This window comes from Lynx rufus, unplaced genomic scaffold (genome assembly GCF_022079265.1).
Source record: "Lynx rufus isolate CCGP_SWC_20201006 ecotype Redwood Valley unplaced genomic scaffold, mLynRuf1.p SCAF_9, whole genome shotgun sequence".
Classification (NCBI taxonomy): domain Eukaryota; kingdom Metazoa; phylum Chordata; class Mammalia; order Carnivora; family Felidae; genus Lynx; species Lynx rufus.
This window is the reverse complement of record NW_025814897.1, coordinates 14,725,919-14,749,489: the sequence shown is the minus strand read 5'-3', so window position 1 is coordinate 14,749,489 and position 23,571 is coordinate 14,725,919. Positions and strand designations below refer to the sequence as shown.

Below are 23,571 nucleotides of genomic sequence, written 5' to 3'. Positions count from 1 at the left end.
AGATCCCTAAGACCCTGGCCCAGGAGTTTGGATCAAGTCTCACAATTAGAAAGATGTGTCCCAAAGTGAACTTGCTACTTCCTGATTATCTCGATCCAGGCCCCTGGAACAGCACGGTATCAATCCACTTTGTTTTCTTTATAAAAGCCCTTCCCATACTCGAAGGACACCCTGTACACCCCTGGCTGCTGCACATACACCTTCTCTTCTCCAGGGCAGATCAACCCCGTAGCCTTTCACCTGTCTTCAGGGGCCATGTTCTCAGACTTTGAGTCCAGAAATTGAGTTTTCATTTCTTCTCCTGGCCTCGAAACTTCCTTTAACTCTCTTTGGTGAATTTGATCTTGGTTTTTAATTCCCCTTCCCCATCCTTTACTTTAGCGCCCCCACCCCTCCATACCCCAGGCCAAATACTTTCAACCCCTTAGAGAAAACTGTTTATTATCAAGTTTCAAAAAGAAGGAAGGTGTTCGAGACCCGGTCCTCTCAGATGGAATTGCGCTGGCAGTCTCCACTAATTCCCATTTGAGGACCCAGCCCATCCAGCAGCTCTCTCTCCAGAGAGTCATCCAAACACCCGTCAGCGCCGCAGGGTAGGGCCTGAGCGGAGCATCCCTGTTAGCATTCTGTGGGCAGATCGAGTTTCAGGGCCCACGGCCATTCACACTGCCGGTGTCGGGGTCGGTTCGGTGTCCTGCACGGGGCAGATTGAGGCGGCGGCTGCAGGGACCCCTCACTGGGCTGGCGCACACCAGCACTAAGGAGCGCTTCGGTCTCCTTGCCTGTCCAAGGGAGGGATCCAGGGATGGGGCCGTTTTTGACATTAAACTAGAGCACTTTGGCAGCTGGCAAAGTTGACGTGTGTGCCCTTTGATCTGAGGCCCTGTCTTCTTTCCACTCATTTGAATCGACTGTCCCTGGTTTATTGTGGAAGTAGGTTTGGGGCATTGATTGCCTTTGTCTTCACCCTCTGTCCATATTTTCTGTAGAATGGTGTGTTCAAATCTAGCTTGAATTGAATTTCACGAGCTGCGTAGGAAGTAGGAGTTGATGATAATATCTGGCTTTCTGCATTTTGTCATGTTTTACCATCTGTGCAACACATGGAAAGTGAGATTTCTGTTCCTTTGCACACTGGATATTCTGGAGGGCACACGTGATAAAAACTCTGGTCTCTTAGGTATTTTCACTGTCACCAAGAAGCCTTAACCTGGGACCCGTAGACTTCAGAGAAACCCGTGGCATGATTTGGGGGCTCCTTGAACAGACCGAAATTACGTGCAATTTTTGTGTGTATAAATTCTTGTTCGCATTTTTCTGGGGAATTTCCAAGGCATCTGAAATCAAATAGTGATGAAGGATGGCTGAATACAGGTTTCAGGATCCCGAATTGAGCTAGCTACATCTTCAAAGGAAGGCTGATTATATTGGTGTTGATTTCTTTTGTTTTTAAGGAAACTACCTTGGAAATGCTGTCTTAAAGCAAGCCTGTAACTGAACGTCTTTCTGACTCGGTCATCTGGTAGAGGACTCACTCACCTTTCATGCACCACACACTGTGTGGAAACTGAAAGAAGACAGAAGAGTGCCATCTAGAGGCCCTAACCATAACTTCACCACTTTCGAATCCGGCACAGGCCTCCCCACTACCTGGGGGTCTTTACTTGTAGTAACTTTTTAAATTAAGAACATGTTTTCCCTCCCAGGTGATAGCAGATCATAAAGGTGTGTGTCAAAGATATTTATAATCTGTACCATTGCTGCACTTGTGGGGTATAGCCTGGCTCCCCTGGAAACATAATTTTAATACAAGTGTAATGTGGATGGCGTGTACTCTGTTTCCTAGGTTCTTTCCTAAACCTACAGGTTTTAGGGTCTACGCTGCATTTGACTATATTTTTCATTATAAGGCAAGAACAAGTTGGTGCCTGCTCTAAAATCATTTTGATATAGGGACTTTCCTTTTTGTATTTTCTTTCAAAGTTAGAGTAAATTTAAAATTGAATAAATTGTCTTAATTATTCTCTGTATTCCTTTTAAGATTTAGAACAGTGTTTGCCAAATGGTGCAGAAACTGTGGGGCTGCAGAGTTGAATTCACTCCGGAAAAATAGATCAAACAGAATTAATATCCACACGAAGGGTGGTCGAGAGCATATCTGTTTAGTCCCAGCCCCGCCGTTACTCTGCAGTGTTGAGCACGTTCCCGTGTTTCCTCTTTTATAAAGGGGGCTAATAATAGAAGCTAATTTAGGACTGTTGTGAAGATTCAATGAAATAAAGTTGGTAAGCACAGTGACTTGTATACAGAAAGTCTTTTAAAATCAGCACCGATTTGTCCTTGCTCTTACCACAGGCCAGTTTTATCTTCGGGACCGCTGTAATGAAATGGAAACAGACAGTTTTGAGACCTATATCTTACAGGGAATTTCACAGGTTTTTTTTTTTTTTTAAGTATCTTTTTTGTAATTGAAGTGTCACTGACATATAATACTGTAGTAGTTTCAGGAGTACAACATAGTGATTCAGCATTTGTGTACATTACCAGTGACCACAAGAAATCTAGCTGCCTACCATCTGTGACCCTGTGAAGTTGCTACGCTATGTTTTTGAAGTTTTAATTTATTTAAGTAATCTTCACACCCAGCGTGGGGCTCGAACTCCCAACCCCAAGATTAAGAGTCGCTCGCTCTTCTGACTGAGCCAGCCAGGTGCCCCTAAAGTTGTAACACTATCATCACCTATGCTCCCAATGCTGCATATTGCTTCTTTGCTTCCTACTTATTTTATAACTGGAAATTTGTGCCTTTTATCCCCCTTCCTCTATTTCATCCACCTCCTCACCCCCCTCCCCAGAACTGTAGTTTTAAAAAGCATTTTCACAAACATAATCTTGTTTGATTAGGATTTCCATAAATATTCATATACTCCATAGCTATTGATTCAGCTCCTTTTAGGTATAAAAACCATCTCTGCTATTGGGGGTTTGATACTGGAAACATCGCTAAGAAAGACCTGGGCCTCACACTGTGGTCAGGGTAGCTGGACAACAAAGAAGTAAATAAGGTGGTTTCAGAAGAAGTCATTTGTGTGGAGGAAATTAGTGTGGTGGACTAGAGTGACCGGAGGCCCACTTTAGACTGAGTTGGTGGCCAGGGAAGAACTCTCTGAGCAAGTGGCATTTAAGTTCTCTCCTGAGTGGCAAGGAGCCAGCGGTGTGAAGGTCCAAGGAAGCAGCAAGTGCAAAGGCTACCGTGGGGAGTGTGCTAAGCACAGGCACGGCCCAGAGAGATTGCCGGTGCCGCTGGAGCTCCGTGAGCAGAGGGAGTGTGGCAGAATGTGAGGCCAGGGGCAGGGATGGCGGCCTCTGGGTCCAGGACTTTGGACTTCATTCTCTGGTTGTGGGAAGAGACTGGCAAGTTGTAGGCGAGGTCGTGCTAGCTCAGATTTATGTCTTAGACACAGGCCCTTTGCTTCTCCCTGGAGACCAAATTGTCAGGGAGCAAGGGTGGAAGTGGAAAGACCAGCTAGGAGACTTTTGCAGGAGTCTAAGCAAGAGATGATGGTAGCCTGGACGAGGATGTTAAATGAATGGCTCAGGAGCTTGGGTCCCGTCCACAGCCACGCGCAGTCCAGAGGCAGCGTGGCGCGTGGTTAAAGGGCGCCAGCCGAAGCATCGGACTGTCAGCTTTGGGACCTGACTCACTGTGTGATCTTGGCCACGTGTCTTGACTTCTCCGTGCCTGTGTTTTACCATCTCTAAAATGGCAGTGACGATAGTGCCTTCCTGCTTAGGACTACTGTGGGGATGAGGTGAGAGAAGAGGAGTTGTTCCAGGCTCCAGAGACCGTGTGTTAGTCCTGCTCTTCTTATCATTGCCGCCGTCTTCGACACAAGCACTACTCCCGCATCATCCTCGATACCCCCAGCTTGCAGATGACAAAACGGAGAGGGTGGTTTTGAAATCAGAATATAGGTTCCTTGACTGTGAGTCCGTTGCACTTTCTGTAACGTAATATGTAGTATGAGCCATCCAAGAAAATACTCATCTGAATCTCCGTAGTTCCGAGCCCAGTTGTGTGCCCTTGTGAGTGTTTAAGTAAACATCGAGAAGATGATAAGTAAGGCAAGCAACAGAGTCCCTGTGTGGGGTAGGGAGCGTCCTGTGCCTCTCCTCCGACACCTTGGACCACTGGAAATTTAGATTTTGAGGTTGGAAGAGCGCTCTGGACTCCACGCCAGAAGCATTAGTATGCACGTAGTAATATATATAGGAAGGTAGAACTAAATGTTTTGAGAACTTTGTAAGATACTGTATCTCTTTAGAGGACACTCCATTGTTCATTAATTGTGTGAAGTGGGGCTGTACATCATATAAACAGATGAAACTCATGGATTATCCCTGGACTGTCTGGTCAGACTTTTAACGAAGGTATTAACCCCACTGCCTCTTTCCTCCGCCTCTTCCTGCCTTTGCCCAGTCCCTTGTGGAGTAAGTGGTGAGGTAAGGAGCAAGAGAGACAAATTGGAAGCAAGGAGCTGGAAAACCCATCTGCTTGCCTTGCCTCGAGCTCCTCGGCTGCATGGGTACCTCCCTTGTTGAGACTGAACAAGACACTGAGGCTCTTCTTGTCTGTTGCAGAGTGTGAGCACCTGATCCGCCACATGCTGGTGTTAGACCCCAGTAAACGCCTCTCGATGGAGCAGATCTGCAAGCACAAGTGGATGAAGCTAGGGGACGCCGATCCCAACTTTGACAGGGTGAGCTGGGTGCTGCTTGCCTCAGGAAGCTCCTCTTAGAGCTCCAGCCATCCCTTTTGCCCGAGATCGTAATCAGGCCAGGACCCAAAAAGATGGGTGCTGGGAACAGACTATTCTGTGTGTTACTCAAGCAGCAAGGGATGCATGCCAGCAAGAGGGAATTTTTAACCAGCTGAGTTGTTGGAGAAGAGTGATACCAGTCCCTCCTGCTTGTCCCCAAATCCTAGTCCCTCCTTGGCTGTCGAAACAGCCCAGATTTCTGGCTGCTCAGCTACCACGGGGTATCTCCTTCCTCTTGTCTGTGTGTTCGGCTCGGTGGCTTCTGTAGCATACCTTTATTTAAACCGTTATGGCCATCCCAAAGGACCTCAGGAAAATGGAGATCTTGTCTGCCTACAGCTGAGTATCTAGGACTTGCTTGCTCAGGGTTGTCTGAGGCCAAAAATATCCCAAGCTAGGGGGCATGGAACAGCCTGTTTATTATATACGGTATGCCATCTTGACATGGTGAATTGGGGCTTTGATAGCTTGCCTTTTTTTAATGTTACAGTTAATAGCTGAATGCCAGCAATTAAAGGAAGAGAGACAGATTGACCCCCTGAATGAGGAAGTCCTCTTGGCCATGGAGGACATGGGACTGGACAAAGAGCGGACACTACAGGTATCTCTAAAGGAGTGGAGAACAAAGTAAAGTGTAGCCGCTTTCCCTCTGTCCTGACCTTTCCACGTTTTCTCTTCCCTGGGAACTTTAGTCTGTTTGTTTTCTTCCTGTTTTTCCTCTGCCCCTCAGTGAGCCTTGACCAGGAGATGCTTGGTCTTCTCCTGTACCATTGAAAGGGTTTTGGTTACTGACATGCCATTTCACCAGGGTTTTCTACTCTTTTCCCTTCTCTCTTGTTAGTCATTAAGATCGGATGCCTACGATCACTATAGTGCAATCTACAGCCTGCTATGTGATCGACATAAGAGACACAAAACCCTGCGTGTCGGAGCGCCTCCTAGCTTGCCCCGTGCCATGGCCTTTCAAGCACCAGTCAATGTCCAGGTGGGCAATAACTCCAGTGACCTGATTCAGGACAAGTAACACAGGGGAGGAGGGATGGGTACCCACTGCTCACTAAGTCTAAGAGAGTTACCTGTTCTTCCTTACCTCCATCCCCTCCCGTCTGTCATCTCTTCCTTGTCAAGCAGAGGTCAGAACCTTTCTTTGACAGAGAGGATGGAAAGATATTCCAGTACTCAGGATGGACAACAAGAGTTACTTTTTTTTTTTTTTTTTTTTTAAGAAACAGTCAATCATTGAGAGAGACTATTTTCTCTAAAGAAAGCTTCCTTGTTGTAGCTCCTAAGGGCAGAAGAGCCAAAGACTCAGAGGTAGAAACATAGACTTTAGCAATCAAGAATCCTTTGAAAGACCATTGTTGTTTCCCTCTAGCACTTGAGATAAGGGTATATACATATGTACCACTTTCCAGGCGGAGCAGGCCGGTGCCACCATGAACATCAGCGTTCCCCAGGTGCAGCTAATCAACCCTGAGAACCAGATTGTGGAGGCGAGTAGTGACCTCTGATGGGTGTCAGCCCAAACCATTTTCTTCCCCATATTTTTGCTGCTTTTCCTGGCTTCTTATTTAGAATTACCTTTCATTTCTTTTCTTTCTTTTTTTTTTTTTAATTAAAAAAATTGGGAGGGGGGTGCGGTGCGCGTGGGTGGCTCAGTTGGTTAAGCATCTGACTCTTGGTTTTGGCTCAGGTCACAATCTCACAGCCCCACTTCGGGCTCCACACTGACAGCGCAGAACCTACTTGGGATTCTCTCTCTCCCTTTCTTTGCCCCTCCCTGCATGCTCACGCTCTCTCTCTCTCTCTCTCTCTCTGTCTGTCCCTCCCTCCCTCAAAATAAATAAATAAGCTTAAAAATTTTTTTTAATTATTTGTTTTGACTTACTTTTGATTTCTGATTTGATTGTATTTCTTTCCACCACAGCCGGATGGGACATTGAACTTGGACAGTGATGAGGGTGAAGAGCCATCCCCTGAAGCATTGGTCCGCTATTTGTCAATGAGGAGGCACACAGTGGGTGTGGCTGACCCACGGTGAGTATCTGGCCAACAGCCCTGACTCTGAGTTCCTATCATGGTTCCTTTTTCCTGCTTCATTGTGTTTCCCAGATGAGATCGAATCCAGTGGCCAAGACATGTGTGTACCCAGTTCAGTGTCCCTGGTAGATACGTGGTAGGCCGATGGCCGCCATCACGTCAGTTGATCACAATACTTTGGTGAAGAGCATGGTAGCATCTTGGCTCACAGATGGGCTGTGAGTCATCACAGTCATCACATTGACTTGGCTCTAAGTCAAATAAAAGCACCCCTTAAAATTCATCTGAGTTTGACGTCTTTCAGAGATGTTGTTTACTACATGTTCTAATGTAAAACTCAACTAGGAAGGGATGACTAATGATACGGCGTAATTTATGTAAGTTAAGAATTAAACTAAGTGAACAAGAATCCAAAACCGTACCAAATAAGTACCAGTTTCCCAAAACATTTTCCCCAAACAGTCCTTTAGCATGATGCCCTCACAAGGGGAAATGTACCGAAGGCTGGCTCTGTCTGTGTTTGTTCTGCATTTGAAGACTTTCAACATTAAAAATAGCCTTACCTCTTTTCTGGATATTTCCTCTACTCTGTTGGGAAGAGGAGGTTAGAGCAAGAGTTCTCTTGAGAGTTCAATTAGGGGCAAAGCTAGTGTTCTTATGAATTCCTTTTTCCTCTGAGCGATTTCCAAAAAAGCCTCCCGAGGCCTGCTGATTGCTTGCTTTACATTTCTCATTCTCGGCCTGTGATCAAACAGGCAACAGGGGAACATTCTGGCTACGAAGACTGTCAGCTGCAGAGGGGTGGAGTCCTGTGTCACTCTGTCAGTGGAAAGATCTCTTATTTGAAAGCATGCTGTAAACCTCACTGTTGGAGCATGAGAGCCCTGCACATCCACTACTTATCTGTCCCATCAGGCACTGACAGGAGTAATTACATTCTTTCCCTGGTGAATCAGTTGCTACTTCGGGAAGCCATTGTTTCAGTGGATGGTCTGTGTCCTCCAGAAAGTTGCTGTTCACCTCCAGGCTTTGAAAACCCGAACTGGACCGGTGCCACTATTTCCTCTTGGCTCAAAGCTGTTGGTTCTACATGAGAGGTCAATGAAGAATAGCAAGCCCCAGTCCCAAACAGTAGAATGGCAGAGAGCCAGATTCCATACACTAGGCTTCTCCTTGCTCTGGGGCCTTAGAAGTACAAATTGAGGAGGAAAGGAGAGAAGTAAAATATGTTGTGCTGAACTTAGTAGTGTCATCAGTTTGGGGATCCGAGTAAGAGCATTAACCCACCTCCTCTGTCATCCTGTTTCCTTCCAGCACGGAAGTTATGGAAGACCTGCAGAAGCTCCTGCCTGGTTTTCCTGGAGTCAACCCTCAGGCCCCATTCCTGCAGGTGGCCACTAACATGAACTTCATGCACAACCTGCTGCCCATGCAAAACTTGCAACCAACTGGACAGCTTGAGTACAAGGTACCTGGATGTGGGAGAGGACTTGCCCCGTGGAGAAACACATTTGAGCTTCCTCTGAGAGCCTTTGAGGGACCTCGCCCAGGATTTAAGGGTATCCTTATAGCGAAGGCTGATTTCTCTTGCACAGCAGCTTGGGTGACAGGGAGGATCAGTCTGTACATACTTGAAGGATCCCCTCATTTCAGTGGGCCAGAGTACTGGTCTTTTCTCCCTCCCCCTTTCCCCTCTCACCGCTCTGTCCTGCCCACTTGTACTTGCGACAGGAGCAGTCCCTCTTACAGCCTCCCACCCTACAGCTGCTGAATGGAATGGGCCCCCTCGGCCGGAGGGCATCGGATGGAGGAGCCAACATCCAACTACATGCCCAGCAGCTGCTGAAGCGCCCACGGGGACCCTCCCCGCTTGTCACCATGACACCAGTGAGTAGCGGCACAGGGCCCGACCGACTTTCTCAGAGACTTTTGATAAAGAAGTTGCGGGCCTACGGCTGGGAAGCCAAGGTCACCAACCTAAATATTGGAATGTCCTCTTCCTCTAACGTCTGATGCTCAGCGTATTCCCATTTTCTTCAGGCTTGTAGGATTTTCCAGACTTAACGTGTGGCGAACTCCTTTACTTAACCAAACAGTTACTACGCTGAAGCCTGTTTCCTCAGTGGGCCACTTACAGGCCCCCCCCCCCTTGAGTGCTGCCACAGCCTCGCAGGCCACAGTGAGTCGCAGTGGCCTGACTTACACAGCCCTCGCCCCGTAACTCCTCCCTGCCAGAGGGCGGCGCCTAACAGTTTTCTCTAGAATGCACTGCCCTTTATGCTGGCTTGCAAGATTATCTTGTCACCAGCCCTCTCTCCTTGATTAACACTACTTCACATTTTCAGTACGACCTGGATTAGTCGATTATTTGGCTTCCATAAACTCTAACCTAGTCAGTTGGTATCTCTCAGCCCCATCTTTTTTATTTTTTATGTATATAGAGAGATACATGCACGCACACATAATGGTAACCTTCAAAGATTCTTTTCCTTCCCTGGGTTCTGGTTATTTTCCTGTCGTAGGTAAACTCATTCTTTCGTTCATTCGTTCAGTCCTACAGCACCCCATGATTGGGTGCTAATTACATCCATAGCCCTTACTAGGTTTTTAGGGCTCTGCTTCTCAACATACCTCTTGTTGAGGACCTTTTTCCCCCTTCAATCCATCATGGGACTAATACCTTTTTAAAATACAAAGAAGTGAATAATCAGAGAAATAACAATTTTAAAACATACAACATACAAGGCTAGATTGTCAACAGACAGAAGTGCTCTGTTAAATTGCTATAAAGGTTTCTAAAAGCTTACTCTTTATTTCTGTACTAACTTTACCATGGATTGGTAACAAAACACTTTGTGGACCCACACGGGTCCGTGGGCCACACTTCCAGTAACAGGGCTATCGGGAAAAGGAAGGATCAACATATGTGAAGTGTCGGAATAATAGTAAAAAGCCATGTGTGATTAAGTGCCACAGTGAGTGTTGCGGACTAGGCGGTGGCAGAGGCATTCAGGGAAGGACAAGAACAATGTAGGTTATGAAGGATCGGGAACAGCTCTGTGGGAGGCAGAGTGACATACTCTGTCCACTGTAACTTTTTGCCAAGGTCACTAACAAACTTGTGTTGATAGATCTGGTGGGCATTTTTAATCTTTACCTTTTTGGATCTTCCAACCGTATTAGTCACTGCTGACCATTTTTTTCTCTTTAAAATACTGTCTTCTTTTGGCTTCTGTGATACTACATTCTCATTTTCCTCCTGCCTCTCCTTTTCCGGTTTCTTTTTCTGCTTGTTCCTTAAAGTCCGTGAACCCCACATTTTATCTTAGGCCCTCTTTCCACCTCATTTTACACACTCTCTCTGGATGATCTTGTCTGCTCGCATAATCTCAGTTACTGAGTGATTCTTCAGCTCAGAACCCTCTTCTCTTCTGCATTCTCCACTTCGCACAGCTGACCGCCTCCGGCAGAGATTTAGTTGGTTATCCCAGAAGTCCTCACAATTTTAATTCGACATGTCCTCAAATGACTGTGTGTAACCTGTTTCTCCTCCTGGGTGACAGTGACCGGCACTGTTGTTCTCCTGGTTACACAAGCTAGAAATGTGGGATCTGTCTTAACTCTTCCCTCTCCCTCATCCCTGTATCAAGTCAGTTATCCAGCGCCTTACTTCCGTCCTCCACCGCTCCTTCCGGAAGTCGCTGTCATCCTTTGCCGAGATTGACACAGTGGCCTCCTAACTAGCTTCCTTGCCTCCGGTCTTGTCCCCTAATCCCCACCACTAGCCCTTCTCACAATGCAACTCGAGCAAGCTAGCTTTCTAGAGTACAAATTTTATTAACATCACGTCCCTGCCTGAAATCCTTTAGTGATTCACCACTGCCGCTCCTCAAAATATACTTCTTAATGTTATATTCCAGGCCATTTATAACTGGCCACCGTATCCCTCTCCTGCCTCATCCATGGCCACTTCCTGCCTAACCCTGTTCACTCCAGCCTCAAGGAACTATAGTAAGGGATCTGAACATCCTAGCAGTATTTAAACATTGGAATTACTCCCAAAGTTTTTGTTTTGTTTTATCGTGATCGTCCATTAAGGAAAAAAAAAGCTCTTTTGTGATAATGGAAGTATGACATTTTGCTCTAGTGCCTGAAGTATGGTGATTATGAGAGCCACCAGGCTGTGAGGAGCTATGAAGGATGTTCAGCACTCCCGTCCTCACGTAGATGAGGACGTCACAATAACGCGTGCATTGTGGTGGTTCTCAATGCACGTGTGTGTTTGGGTGGGTGGCAGCTGTTTTCAAGCATTGAATTGCAACTGCACAATTATATGTGTACTAAAATGTGCTGTTAAAAAACCATCACGCTTTTCTGGCACTAGAGACATCTGAACACTGGCGATAACATTAATATGAAACAACAGGTCAGTGCCTAGACATTCCAGGTAAACAAGCTTCTACTGTATTTTCAGGTCCTCAGACACCTGCAGGCCTGCTCTTTTCTCTCAGCCTAGAAACCCCGAAGGCTGTGACCCTTTTCCTCCATGCGCGGCCAGCTCCTGTCTACCCTTCAGGTCTCAGATGAAGTGTTACATCCCCCCGAGATGCCGTTAGAGGACTTGGGCATGCTATTCTGTAATTATCTGTTTACTTGTCTCTGTCCTCCACTGGACTGTAAAATGAGGGCAAGAACTGTATTTGTGAATTCACATTTTATCCTGGAACATAGTAGGCATTCAGCTCTTTGTTGGATGAATAAATGAATGAATGAAGATGACTCAGAGGAAGAAATCCAAATTAAAACCACCCGAGCGAGGTAAAAATGGAACGCTAGAAGGGCCTGTGAAAGTCCTGTATAACCCAGGGGTCCTGGGAAAGTTTCGTAAATAAGAAAATGAACAGAAAGGCCTGTCCCACGTCCGGTTTCTAGAATAAGAGCTCCTACGGAAGAAGCGCCACCTTGAGCTTTTCCTTCCTGTCTCTCTCCAGGCAGCGCCGGCAGTTACCCCTGTGGACGAGGAGAGCTCAGATGGGGAGCCAGACCAGGAAGCTGTGCAGAGGTAATGTGACATCTGGCGGTGCTCGCAGAGCATCCTTGGGCAGGCTCCCCCTGCGACCAACGAAAGGTCACCTCTGCCCAAGGAGGTGGTACAGTGCAGCTTCGACATTTGTGTGGTCTCTTTGCTCAAGCCAGATGGCATGTTCCTCCCCTCATGGAAGTAACAGAAGACTACCCAGAAAATGTCATTTCTGTAAGCACCACTGGAAGTCCCCTAAGTGACAGCAATAACCATAAGAACTTTTTCTCTCCTCCCTCCTTCCTTACTTGCCCCCTGCCTTCATATTTGCAACTCCGATAGTATTCACCAGGCGCAAAGCCTGCTCCTACCTGCCAAGAACTGTTTACTGAAAAGGAATTGGCGATCTGGGATGACAGTGATCCTAGCTAGTCTGGCCATGGACCTCTGGCATGGACTCTTCCTTTCCAGGAGAATGAATGCCTCTCGTACTGTTTGCCGTGTGCTTCTTCCATCCCCTTGTACCAACAAAGAGATAATGAAAAAAGAATATGGGATTCGGACCAGGGACAGATGCAGATATCCATTGTTTGCAGAACCTTGTTGAGAGATGCCTGACTCGCAGAGAACGGCAGTGACCATCAGGCATGCTGTACTGTTCACTTTACCTCAGCCCCCGTTAGCCGTGGTCTGCAGCCCCGTGCGTGCCCCCCCCCACCCCCCCGTGGGAATTGTCTTTCTTATTTCCTGGGAAGGGCCGGGGCGGGGGTGGGGGCGGTTTGGACCAGAATCCAGCATGTATTTTCCCAGAAACACAGGTATCCTTCAAGATTATATGTTTTTCCCTTGAGGGAAGTTGAAATAAAATGGTTTTCACGGGCTCTCGGGGAAACTTTGGGTGTCTTTATCAAATGGGTATGAAACCGCTGATGGCTTTCTCTTGGGCCAGTTGACATACCACCAATCACTCTATAGTCCGTTAACTGTTTTTAGCTTAAATGGGCAAAGTAGTTGAGAATGAAGCAAGACCACTTTTTAAGAACCTGACAGTTGCTGGCCAGTACTCTCTTCTTACCCCCAGCAGCTCTGTATGTGAGAGCTGCTGTTGAAAAAGAAGCTGGTCCCATTTGGAAAGAAGAGTGGAGAACAGGGTGTTGGCAGGCGGGTCAGCCAATAGAAGAAAAATTGTGGTAACCTTTTTTTTTCTTTTCTTTTTTCCCCTCTTGATGCTGTCGTTTCTGTAGTTTGCTGATGGGCCCTGCTGGTGTCCTGGAAAAAAAAAAAAAAAAACAAACTAGGAAACTTCCTGCCTTTCTACCGTAATTAATTAGATAGTTGCGTATCACTTTATCTTCTTTGTCTTGGATTTTACTTCCTCCGGCTCCACCTTCTTTTTTCTCGAGACCAACATTTAAAGGGTGTTTAGATGGGGTACATCAGCCCATCAGTGCTGATATAATGGGGAGGGATAATGCTTCTTCTGTGCACACCCAGGAAGAGCAGCAGTGACAGGAGGAAGCCGTCAGCTAGATGAAGGGGGGCCCATAGCTGATGTTTGCTATTGACTAAGTAGTGCATCCAGTAGATCATTAGAATAAAAGTCATTAGCTTGTCAATTCCTAAGCTTTTGAAACTTGAGTTTTTCTCGCCTTGCCTTTTTTTCCCCTAAAACCAATTCTGAACATTTCATGTGGTTTCATTTCTTCATCCTCTAGAGAATGTGGTTCCCTCGGGACGATGTCCGTGTTTCTTCTCTGATGATTGACTTACAATCACGGGGCAGGAGGGAAGGGGGGTTTTGAAAGCGCTCAGCCACAGTTGGAAGGACTTACAAGTGAGGACAGTCTCAAAACCCAGGGGCCATTGGGATCTAAAGACTCCATGGAGCCCTTCTGAATATCTCTCTTGGCTCATCTCTAGGAATAACTCTTAGGGCTCATTTCCTCCGACTTGGATTTTGGAAATTTGGAGGGCAAAGAGGAATAAAATTAACAAGTGGGAAACAAATTCTTCTTTCAAATGGCATGCAGTAAGGAAAATCGATCTTCTTTGTGAGCTCCCATCTGTTTTCTCTCTTCTCTCGGTGGCTGCTCTCAGGTCCCGAATCCAGCCGCTGCAGCGGTAAGCCAGCTTTTGTTGGCCAGCTGAACGTGTCTCACTTCCATCCAGCCAGGGATCTGTTTGCCGCTGAGCCCTTTCTGAGCTCTGGCACGATTTCATTCTGAGTGCTTTGGATGAACTTCTGATGCTTCTTGCTGAGGAACATTCCTGTCTGTCTTTTTTACTATGAAATGTGTTCCTGCCTGTTGCAGGTACTTGGCAAATAGGTCCAAAAGGCACACACTGGCCATGACCAACCCTACAGCTGAGATCCCACCGGACCTACAGCGGCAGCTAGGACAGCAGCCTTTCCGTTCCCGGGTCTGGCCTCCTCACCTGGTACCTGATCAGCATCGGTGAGTAGCCACATGAGCTACGTGAGCTCCTCGAGGCTCATCGGGCAGGCACCCTCCTTGCTGTGCTTCCAGTGACGGTGACCCGCATCGAGGCTTTAAACAGCATCCTGAGCTCACATCTTCTCAGCTCCTTTCACTAAGCAGTGCGCAGGGCAGTACGAGATTCTTCTTTCCCTTTCCCTTGTAGACATGTTTATGGTCTGCAGTTGATTCTCGTGATTCTAGGTGTTGACTCAGAGATGAGATTGAACTTGAAACCTGCAAGGAGGCCAGCTGGAAATGGGAGGATTTGTAGCCATATCGATAGACTGGACCCTTAGTAACCCGTCACCTTCCAAAGCCTGAGCATTTCTTACCATGTCACCACTGAACAGTGAGCTTGGACATGGAGGAAGGAGCATCCCTTTGTGAATGGTGGAGCAGAGATACTGCATTCTCTTGAGTGTTGTGCTCAAGAAGTCATTCTTGCAATAATATTCTGAAGGCTGAAATCTTTTACTAGGTCTCTGTTACATTTGTAATTCATCCTCTTGAAGAAATAACAAGCGTAAGCTTCCTGGCCAAGGAAACGTCATGAAACTGAGTACAAGTAAGCCTGGGAGCACAGGGGAGTGACCCCTGCCTCTGGCTTAAGAAGGTGACTACCTTCTGCAGACACCTCGACGACTACAGTTCTTAGCTGTGTCCACCCCAAAGCTGTCCCCCGTCTCATGGGCCACACTTCCCAAGCCACCACCGATTGCTAGAGCTCATTTTGTTTCCATCTCGTTGGGAGGATGGTGAAAGCAGCCTTACTTGGGAAAGTTGAAAAGCAGTCGGGTTCCAAGGAAAGGAAGTTTGTGGATGCGTTGTTATTAAATCTGGTCGCCAGCTCACACTGGCGAGCTTGACAACAGTGTTTTTATTGTGACTAGTTCCCCGTCAGGCGTCCACACAATCAGCAGGGACAGGTGGACTCTGTGCAGACCGAGACATAATCAGTGCTGCGTTGGCAACTCTGAGAGAAGGCAGATAAGCTCTTCGAGACGACCGTGAATAACCGTAAAAATGGCCTGGTAGGGACTAGCAGGAATGGCGGCTCTCAAATAAAACGGTGTCCCTGGCCCGGAGAGACGGTGTTGTTCCGAGGAGAATCTCTCAGGACCTGCGCTGTGAGGGCACTGCACGGAAAGGTCCTCGGAGTAGTTATTGGAGGGCTGCCCCTCCCCACCCCACCCCAACCCCCGCCATAAATTTTCTGTGATTTCTCAACAGCTCTGAGCTCTCCACTGTTACCTAACAGAACCTCTGTCTCTTTGTTCCTCCTTGTTTCTGTCCTCCCTGCCTCCACAGCCTGACAGTTTTTTAGCCTCTGTCAGGGTCTGCAGTTGAGCTGAAGTCCGTCGGGTGTCCCGACTTGATTGAACGCGCTCCTCAGGAGATGGTCTTCGTGGGGAAGCGTGAAGATCGGCACCTGCCCCACAGTCAGCCTTTATCGCGGAGTCTCGGGCCTGTTTACGCTTGTTTAGTGAGGAAGGCCACGGTGGCAACAGCCCCGTTTGCGTCACGGCTCCCTGTCAGGGCCTGGCCCGCTGAAAAATCTGTCCGCCGTCTGCTTTCGTGTGGACGCTCGGTAGAGTGTTTCAAGGGTTTCCTGTGGTCAAGCGAGTTTGAATTGGAATGAACGTTCGATGAGTGGCACCTCGTGTGAGGTGGGGCACTGATACAAACTGGTGTGTGCGGAGGGGGTTACTATAAAAATATGGCAACACCAGAGACCGAAGTCAGTCTTCAGAGGAAAAGAGAAACTTTGCAAAGCCATAAAACACTGGACTTGAGCGGCCGAGACAGATTATTGAGTCCTTCTCATTTTCTGGGGACAGAAGAGGGGTCTCCTCAACCTTTTCAATCCTGAAAGTATAATTTAAAATTAAAAAAAACAACAACTTATTTTAAGTGTAATTTAAAAAAGGAACACAGAATGGATTTTTTTTTGAGGTGGGGAACCAAGTTCCTGTTTGAAAAGTGTAGTGGGAATATCAGCCTCCTAGGAGGCTGTCCCGAGCTCGAACGTGATTGCTGATGAAAGTAAAACACAAATCGGTCTGGTCAGTGCTTCCGAAATGAGCAACTGCGTCGGAACCGTCCCTCCCGAGTTTCTGTGCCGGACTGACCTGGGTCGGTCCTGAGCTTCTGGAAAAGTCATGAAACACCTGGGCCTGGGAGTTGCCACTCTGACAGAAGAGAGTGGGTTTTGTGCAGTCAGGTCGTATTCACCACCCTAAGAGCACAGCTTTCTGAGGGAATCCGAAACGGGTCCAGTGTCAGAAAATATTGAAAGCCTGAGGCTCTGATTTTAGGAGAAAACAGTATTATTTGCCTGCTTTGACTCCAGACCCTCAAAGTAGAAACAAGACTAGGAAGTACTGAGATGTTCCTGGAAAGAGGCTTTCGTGATTGCTGCCTCTGGAGTGTGTCTGCCAAAGTCACGTGTCTTGCGTTACACCTGTGTGTCCGTGCTCATGTCCTGCGCGCACCTCCGTGCCGAGCTTCGGGTGGAGCCTGACCCCAAAGTCCTCCTTCGCGAAGGCAGGGCAGAGGGCTTTCCCCCGCGGCCAGGACCCCTGACTGCTCTGCACGCAGCCATCAGAGCCTCCGAGGCCTTCCCCATCTGCATTGTATTTGAGCTCGCTGCTCACCCTGCTTCCTTAGCCTTGTTCTGCTTCAGTCCAGAGCGAGCAGCTAGCCAGGCGGTACAGCATTTCACCCGTGGTTCAGTGTGATACCATCTCCGCCCTGGACATGAAACCCTGATCCTCTCCATCAGCTGCTGGAATGCTGCCTGGGCAGTCTTTTATCTGCTTACCTCAACCCATAAACATCTCGTTCTGATTAGGTGACAAAGGTGTTAGCTTCTGACTCTGATGCTGTCATTCTTTCTCTCTGTGAGATACTGGCTGTGCTCTGACTGAGCAGTGGGGTTTTGTAGGCAGTCCACACGATTCCTCTGTTGTTAGGGGGCTGGGGGGAGGCATGCCGCTCTGGGCAGTGAATTTTCACAGCGGGCAACCTTATTTGCGTTGACCGGTTTCGCGTGCAGGATCTTGAGGCCCACATTCCTTAAGAATGTGCGGTCTCCATCTGGGGATCAGAAGCCCCCCCCCCAACTTTCCTCCCACATGAACCTCCACCCTCCACTTTCTGGCACAGAACCTATGACTTCCAAGCCAGGCCTTTGCCACAAAGCTGACTGTAGTTTCCTTCGGGTCATACAGAGAGTACTGCTCAGGGAAAACTGGGTCAGACGGTGAATTTTAGGTTTCGAAAGACGCTAGAGAGTCCCGAGTATGAAAACAAGAGCCCCCATACAGCTTGGCCTGAGGGCTACGGAGAGGCTCTTCTCTCTGACCTAGTGTATCTGTAAGAACTGGATGTATTTAATTCCAGGACCTCACCGGGCTTGGAAATTAAGCCAGCTCAAGGTAAGTGGAAATGGAAGACGTGTGGCTGGAGTTCTGTAAAGGGCAGCAGGCTAGGGAAATGGCTGGCCTCTGGAGATGGCCCGGAAATGGCGTAATACACAGAGAGGGCTGCACGTGCAGCCAGCCATCTTTGCGTTCTTCTGGAACAGAGTCCCTGGGTGATGTGGTCAAAGGCCCTGAGTCCTCGCCCCTGACCTTCTCTTCCCATGTATTTAGCTCTACCTACAAGGACTCCAACACCCTGCACCTCCCCACGGAGCGTTTCTCCCCCGTGCGCCGGTTCTCAGATGGGGCTGCAAGCATCCAGGCCTTCAAAGCTCACTTGGAAAAGCTGGCCAACAGCAGCAGCATCAAACAGCTGCAGCAGGTAATGGGAGAGACGGCAGGCACCTCTGGAGAAGCGTGGGGAACGCAGAGCAATAGCGTGGAGGACCGGGGTGGCAAACCTCGGCCCTGTTCGTGTCAAGGTTCAGATCCGTGTAGCTTCCCAACGCTCTTTGCTTACTCCCTGGTATGTACAGCTTTCCCCAGGATCAAACTTGCTCAGCCCACGAGGGTCTGGGTTTTTCTCCTGTCAGTGTAATATTTAGAGAAGGACTTCCGGGCTTGGGTTTCAGTGGGAAGCCCCAGGGAAGATACCTCTAAGCAAGCTTGGCATTCTGCTCCTGACTTCTGGGCACTGGCCGTTGCTGGAACCTGCTCAGTGCTGTTACCACCCAGCACACCCTCCGGTGGGGAGGGAGTGGCGCTCCCAAAGGAAGGAAGTGTACCTCCAGGCTTGTGTGAAGGGCCACCGTCCTTCCTGCCTCTCTGATGACCAGGCTCCAGGCGACGTGTGCTTCGTATACGGATTGCACACCGGACGCTCTCTCTCACACACAGGCCCCTCTTGGCCTTTTCCGTTCACTCACCCAACACGGAAGGTGAATATATCAAGTACACGAATACCCGCATACGTGCGTTAGTTGCTCTCTGAGGACCCCGGTCCTCTCTTGGGGCTCTTTCTGCCCACAGGACCTCGGGGGGCAGGTCTGCATCTGCCGACGTCGCTGCATGCGGGGGCGGGGTGGGGGGCCGGTTGCAGCCCACCTGTATGAGCTGCCTTTCCCTTCAGGAGTGTGAGCAGCTGCAGAAGATGTACGGGGGGCAGGTTGACGAAAGAGCCCTGGAGAAGACCCAGCAGCAGCACGTGCTGTACCAGCAGGAGCAGCACCACCAGATCCTCCAGCAGCAGATCCAGGTGGGCCTCCACTCTCCGCTGTCTCCAGCTTGTGTGGGGCGTGAGGGTTTTGGAGGAGGCCACGCAGGGCAGAGCGGACTTGTGTTTGTGGTTGACGCGTGTGAGGAGAGGTAACCGGACTTTCCGATGAACCGCCAGAGCATGAACCTCAGTCACAGCCCGCTGTTTCTGTTTCTGGCCTTCCTGGGAACAGCTCCGATTCATCTTCAGGCTCACGGTCCTTCTTCTCCTTTCCCCCATATGTTTAGGATTCTATCTGTCCTCCTCAGCCTTCTCCACCTCTCCAGGCTGCATGTGAAAATCAGCCAGCCCTCCTCACCCACCAGCTCCAGAGGTAACGAAGCACTTGTTTCACGCCCAAGCCGCTGCCTCTATGGCTTGCCGTCCTTGGCCCGACTCGTATGGGAGACTTGGACTGGCTGTAGCGTTCGTCTCGGAAGAACGTATATGAAAAGTGGAGAGGTCGACTTAAACGTTAGCTGCCTCCCTGAAATCCTGACTTTATTTGGTCCTTGTGCCACTTCATTTTCTTAGCCCCACAGGCAAAGTAATCTGGCAGCAAGACAGGCCCGGACACAGGCCCACTGTGACCTGTGCCTCCCTTTGTGAAGTCTGGGAAGATAAGACGTGGGTGGGTCCTACATACACTGTGGTAGGTGGTTTATGGACATTTTTCTAGCCCGGAGTCTTATCAAAACTAAAAAAAAAAAAAAAAAAAAAAAAAAAAGTTTCTGCTTATGTGTATCCTGTGACCGAAAGTAACATCAGGGGTTATATTGTCAGCTCAGGAAATTTGCTTATTTATCTGGTTTTGTCTTTTGCTTTTGTTTTGTTTTGTTTTGTTTTTAAGGTTACGGATCCAGCCTTCAAGCCCACCCCCCAGCCACCCCAACAACCATCTCTTCAGACCACCCAGTAATAGTCCTCCCCCCATGAGCGGCGCCATGATCCAGTCTCACGGTGAGTGCAGGGGCTTAGACTGAGCCATGAAAAGCCACCTGGAGAAAATCAGTCCTAGTGTTGAGCGCAATAGGATTTAAGGGTATAGGCTCTGGAGTCAGACTGCCTTGGTTTGAATCCTGGTCCCAGCACCTCCTTAGCTGTGCAGCCTCAGATAGGTTACTTAACTTCTGCATGCCTGCACTTTTCCAAATGTAAAAGAGCGAAAATAATAGTATTTAATGAATAAATCTGAAAAGCACTTAGAAGTCTTTGGCACAAGATAGTTCTCGATAAAGGTTAACTGTTATTAATATTTTCGATAAAACCCCCTCCATCCCTACCGAATAAAAAGCTGCTACCAGAACCTTCCCCATTGTCGTGCCTCCATTTGGTTCTCCGTTGCACGTGTGGGATCCTCTCTTGTGGGTGTTTAGGAGGAGGGAAGGATGAGTGTTCCCTAATTGGTATGGGTCTTCAGAGACTGGCGATCTGAGGATTTAGTATTGCCCAAACTGATAGTCTCTTAAGTAACGCCACACGGTGTAGATCCCCTGAGGAGTCTGAATTGGTCTCTGGGCCCTGCCTACTCAATGTGGGGTCCCCCGACCAACAATACCAGCAGGAAAAGTAGAGTCTCAGGTCCCATCTCGAGCCTGCTCAATCACAGTCTGCATTTTAGCAAGATCGCTGGGCCATTTGCATGTATGTGTGAGTTTGATAAGCACTGCCCTAGATCAGAGCTACTCAAAGAATAGTCTGGGACCAGCTCTCAGACAACTTACTTGAAAATACAGATTCTGGGGGTAGGACCCAGGAATCTGTGTTTTACCCAGCCCTCCAGATGAGTCTTCCACGCGCTGAAGTTTGTGAAGCACCGATCTAGATGGCATCTGGTTTGAGTGTCCTCATCGGCTCCTGCTGCCTCCAGCTGGCACGCAGCCCAGGCGTTTGGTGACTCTAAGGTTCCTCTCTCTCCAGGTGCTGCGTCGCCCTCCCAGTTTCCGGGCTTACCCTCCCGCAGTGCTGTCTACCAGCAGCAGCCTGAGAACTGCTCCCCCCCTCCCAGCATGGCCCTCACCTGCCTGGGCATACAGCAGCCCGCCCAGTCACAGCAGGTGACCATCCAAGTACAGGAGCCTGTTGACATGCTCGGAGGCATGCCGGGGGCCACTGCAGGCTCTGCTGGGCGGGGCATGTCCATCAGCCCCAGTGCCAGTCAGATTCAGATGCAGCACCGTACCAACCTGATGGCCGCCTTCAGCTATGGGCACCGCCCCCTGTCCAAGCAGCTGAGTGCCGACAGCGCCGAGGCCCACAGGTGAGGCTGCCTGAAGTCACCAGCCATCTGTCTAGGTGGTCCGGGTGGGAGGAAGCCCCTTAGCAGGGTGAGAGGGGAGAAGGGGAGGAGAACTCATCTGGCTGGGCTGTGCCCGTCTCCCCCTTTCTAACGTCAGGGCGGGTGGCTAGGTGGTGAACCTGAAACCTGTTTATTGACAGAGGAGGAAAATGACAAAGCTGCCTTCCTCTGTGTCTGCAAAGAAGAGAATGGCCCTATTAGAGGAATTTCTTAAAATGCCAGTTGTCCCTTGTCTGTCTCCTTAGGCTTCTTTCCCTCCCTGCCACTCTTACTCTAAGAGATTGGTGCTTTAGTCGCTCCGATAATGCTGTACAATAGGCCAAGTTGCCGTCTTCAAGCGGGAGCTGGATCTGTTCCGCACACAGCACCCCGTGTCCCTTGACGTTCCCGGAGAAGCGAATGAGCGGGGGTGGGGCCTGCACGCCCACCTCCCCTGCCGCACCCCAGTTCTCTGTGCCGGGGGCTCCCTGCTGAGGAAGAGTGGTAGCTGGCCCCGGGGGAGTCTAGCGCTCTCGCGACGTGGATGCCTGGTACTCACTCCCTTTTGTGTCTGCAGCTTGAACGTGAATCGGTTCTCCCCTGCTAACTACGACCAGGCGCATTTACACCCCCATCTGTTTTCGGACCAGTCCCGGGGTTCCCCCAGCAGCTACAGCCCTTCAACAGGAGTGGGGTTCCCTCCAACCCAAGCCCTGAAAGTCCCTCCACTTGACCAATCGCCCACCTTCCCTCCCAGCGCACATCAGCAGCCACCGCACTATACTACATCGGCGCTGCAGCAAGCCCTGCTGTCCCCCACGCCGCCAGACTATACCCGACACCAGCAGGTACCCCACATCCTCCAAGGACTGCTCTCCCCCCGGCACTCACTCACCGGCCACTCGGACATTCGGCTGCCCCCGGCAGAGTTTGCACAGCTCGTTAAAAGGCAGCGGCAGCAGCAGCAGCAGCAGCAGCAACAGCAGCAGCAGGAGTACCAGGAGCTGTTCAGGCACATGAGCCAGGGGGACGCTGGGAGTCTGGCTCCCAGTCTCGGGGGACAGAATATGACAGAGCGCCAGGCTTTATCGTATCAGAATGCTGACTCGTATCACCACCACCACACCAGCCCCCAGCACCTTCTCCAAATCAGGGCACAGGAACGCATGGCTCAGGCTTCCTCCCCCAGCCCGGCCCATGGGTACGCTCACCAGCCAGTGCTCACGCACTCGGAGAGCATGGAAGAGGAGGACCCCTGTGAGGCGGCCAAGGATGGCTTTCCGGACAGGACGAGCCCCAATACAGCGACCAGAGGTTGCCGTGACAGCACCCTACTCTTGAGTACTGGCGGACCCGGGGACCCCGAATCTTTACTGGGAACTGTGAGCCACGCACAGGAATTGGGGGTACATCCCTACCGGCATCAGCCACCTGCTGCATTCGGTAGAAACAAGGTGTCCAGCCGAGGTAAGAGTCCCTTCGATGTAAAAGTCCCAGGCCTGTCTGTCCTCATTCACCTAACTCAGTGATGGTATCTTTTCCCAGCCAGGGCTCTGTGTTCCTAGGAGGAAAAGAATTCCTGAGAAGGCCTTCGGGACCTTCCAGGGGAGAAATATACAGGGCACGGGCACCGTTTGGTAAGGCGTCTGCTTTCAGAATAAAGAGGTAGCGATAGAAAACTAACACTTAGATAGCACAGCCGGTGGGAATAGTTCCCGTTTCCCCTAGTCACACCATGGCTCCTAGGAATCCAGAATTTCCTGTCTTCAGGAACACAGTCAGCCAGCGCTAGGGGAAGTATGACTTCGTGTAAGTCGTGTTGGACCAAGAGTCAAAAGAGCACCTCCGTTCTGGACTCACCTCTATCACGAAGGTGATAACTTGTCGCTTAATCCCTTGGGTTCATATTTTTCTCATCTGTGAAAAATGGGCAGGAGGAATAATGGCGCACGAGAGAAGCGCGTGCTGCTCCGAAACATGATGTAAACGCGAGGCGTCGTTACTACTCTGCTCAGCTCATTCGTGAGCAGAATACAGAATATCACAGCATCGTAAGGGGCCCCGTGTGCATCATCCTACGTCGCTTTATATAACGGATGAGTGCGTTCGTTCGTTTCCATCCTGAAGGAGATCAGGATAACCAGCCGCTGGTCATACTTGGAAAATCTGGTTCCGTTGGCATCCTAGACACATTCTGCCCTGATTCCGTCCCCTCCACACAGATCATGGGACATGAGTTAATCCAGGAAAGGTAGA

At 49.4% G+C, this 23,571-nt stretch overlaps 1 protein-coding gene across 5 annotated transcripts in view; it reads left to right on the top strand.

Moving 5' to 3' along the window:
• Window positions 1–23,571, top strand: part of SIK3 (SIK family kinase 3) — a 243,912-nt gene that overhangs the window by 208,128 nt on the left and 12,213 nt on the right. For 3 of the 5 annotated variants that reach the window (XM_047070394.1, XM_047070397.1, XM_047070398.1), the window contains 15 exons: window positions 4,642–4,760; window positions 5,311–5,421; window positions 5,662–5,805; window positions 6,236–6,313; window positions 6,748–6,857; window positions 8,175–8,328; window positions 8,592–8,747; window positions 11,852–11,922; window positions 14,193–14,336; window positions 18,014–18,164; window positions 18,912–19,037; window positions 19,286–19,371; window positions 19,888–19,997; window positions 20,958–21,297; window positions 21,893–22,782. In XM_047070394.1, the coding sequence (XP_046926350.1) occupies window positions 4,642–4,760; window positions 5,311–5,421; window positions 5,662–5,805; window positions 6,236–6,313; window positions 6,748–6,857; window positions 8,175–8,328; window positions 8,592–8,747; window positions 11,852–11,922; window positions 14,193–14,336; window positions 18,014–18,164; window positions 18,912–19,037; window positions 19,286–19,371; window positions 19,888–19,997; window positions 20,958–21,297; window positions 21,893–22,782 (2,790 nt within the window). Of the gene's footprint in view, window positions 1–1,454; window positions 4,615–4,641; window positions 4,761–5,310; window positions 5,422–5,661; window positions 5,806–6,235; window positions 6,314–6,747; window positions 6,858–8,174; window positions 8,329–8,591; window positions 8,748–11,851; window positions 11,923–14,192; window positions 14,337–18,013; window positions 18,165–18,911; window positions 19,038–19,285; window positions 19,372–19,887; window positions 19,998–20,957; window positions 21,298–21,892; window positions 22,783–23,571 lie in introns of those variants that run through there. The other 2 variants (XM_047070395.1, XM_047070399.1) reach the window with 2 other exon arrangements.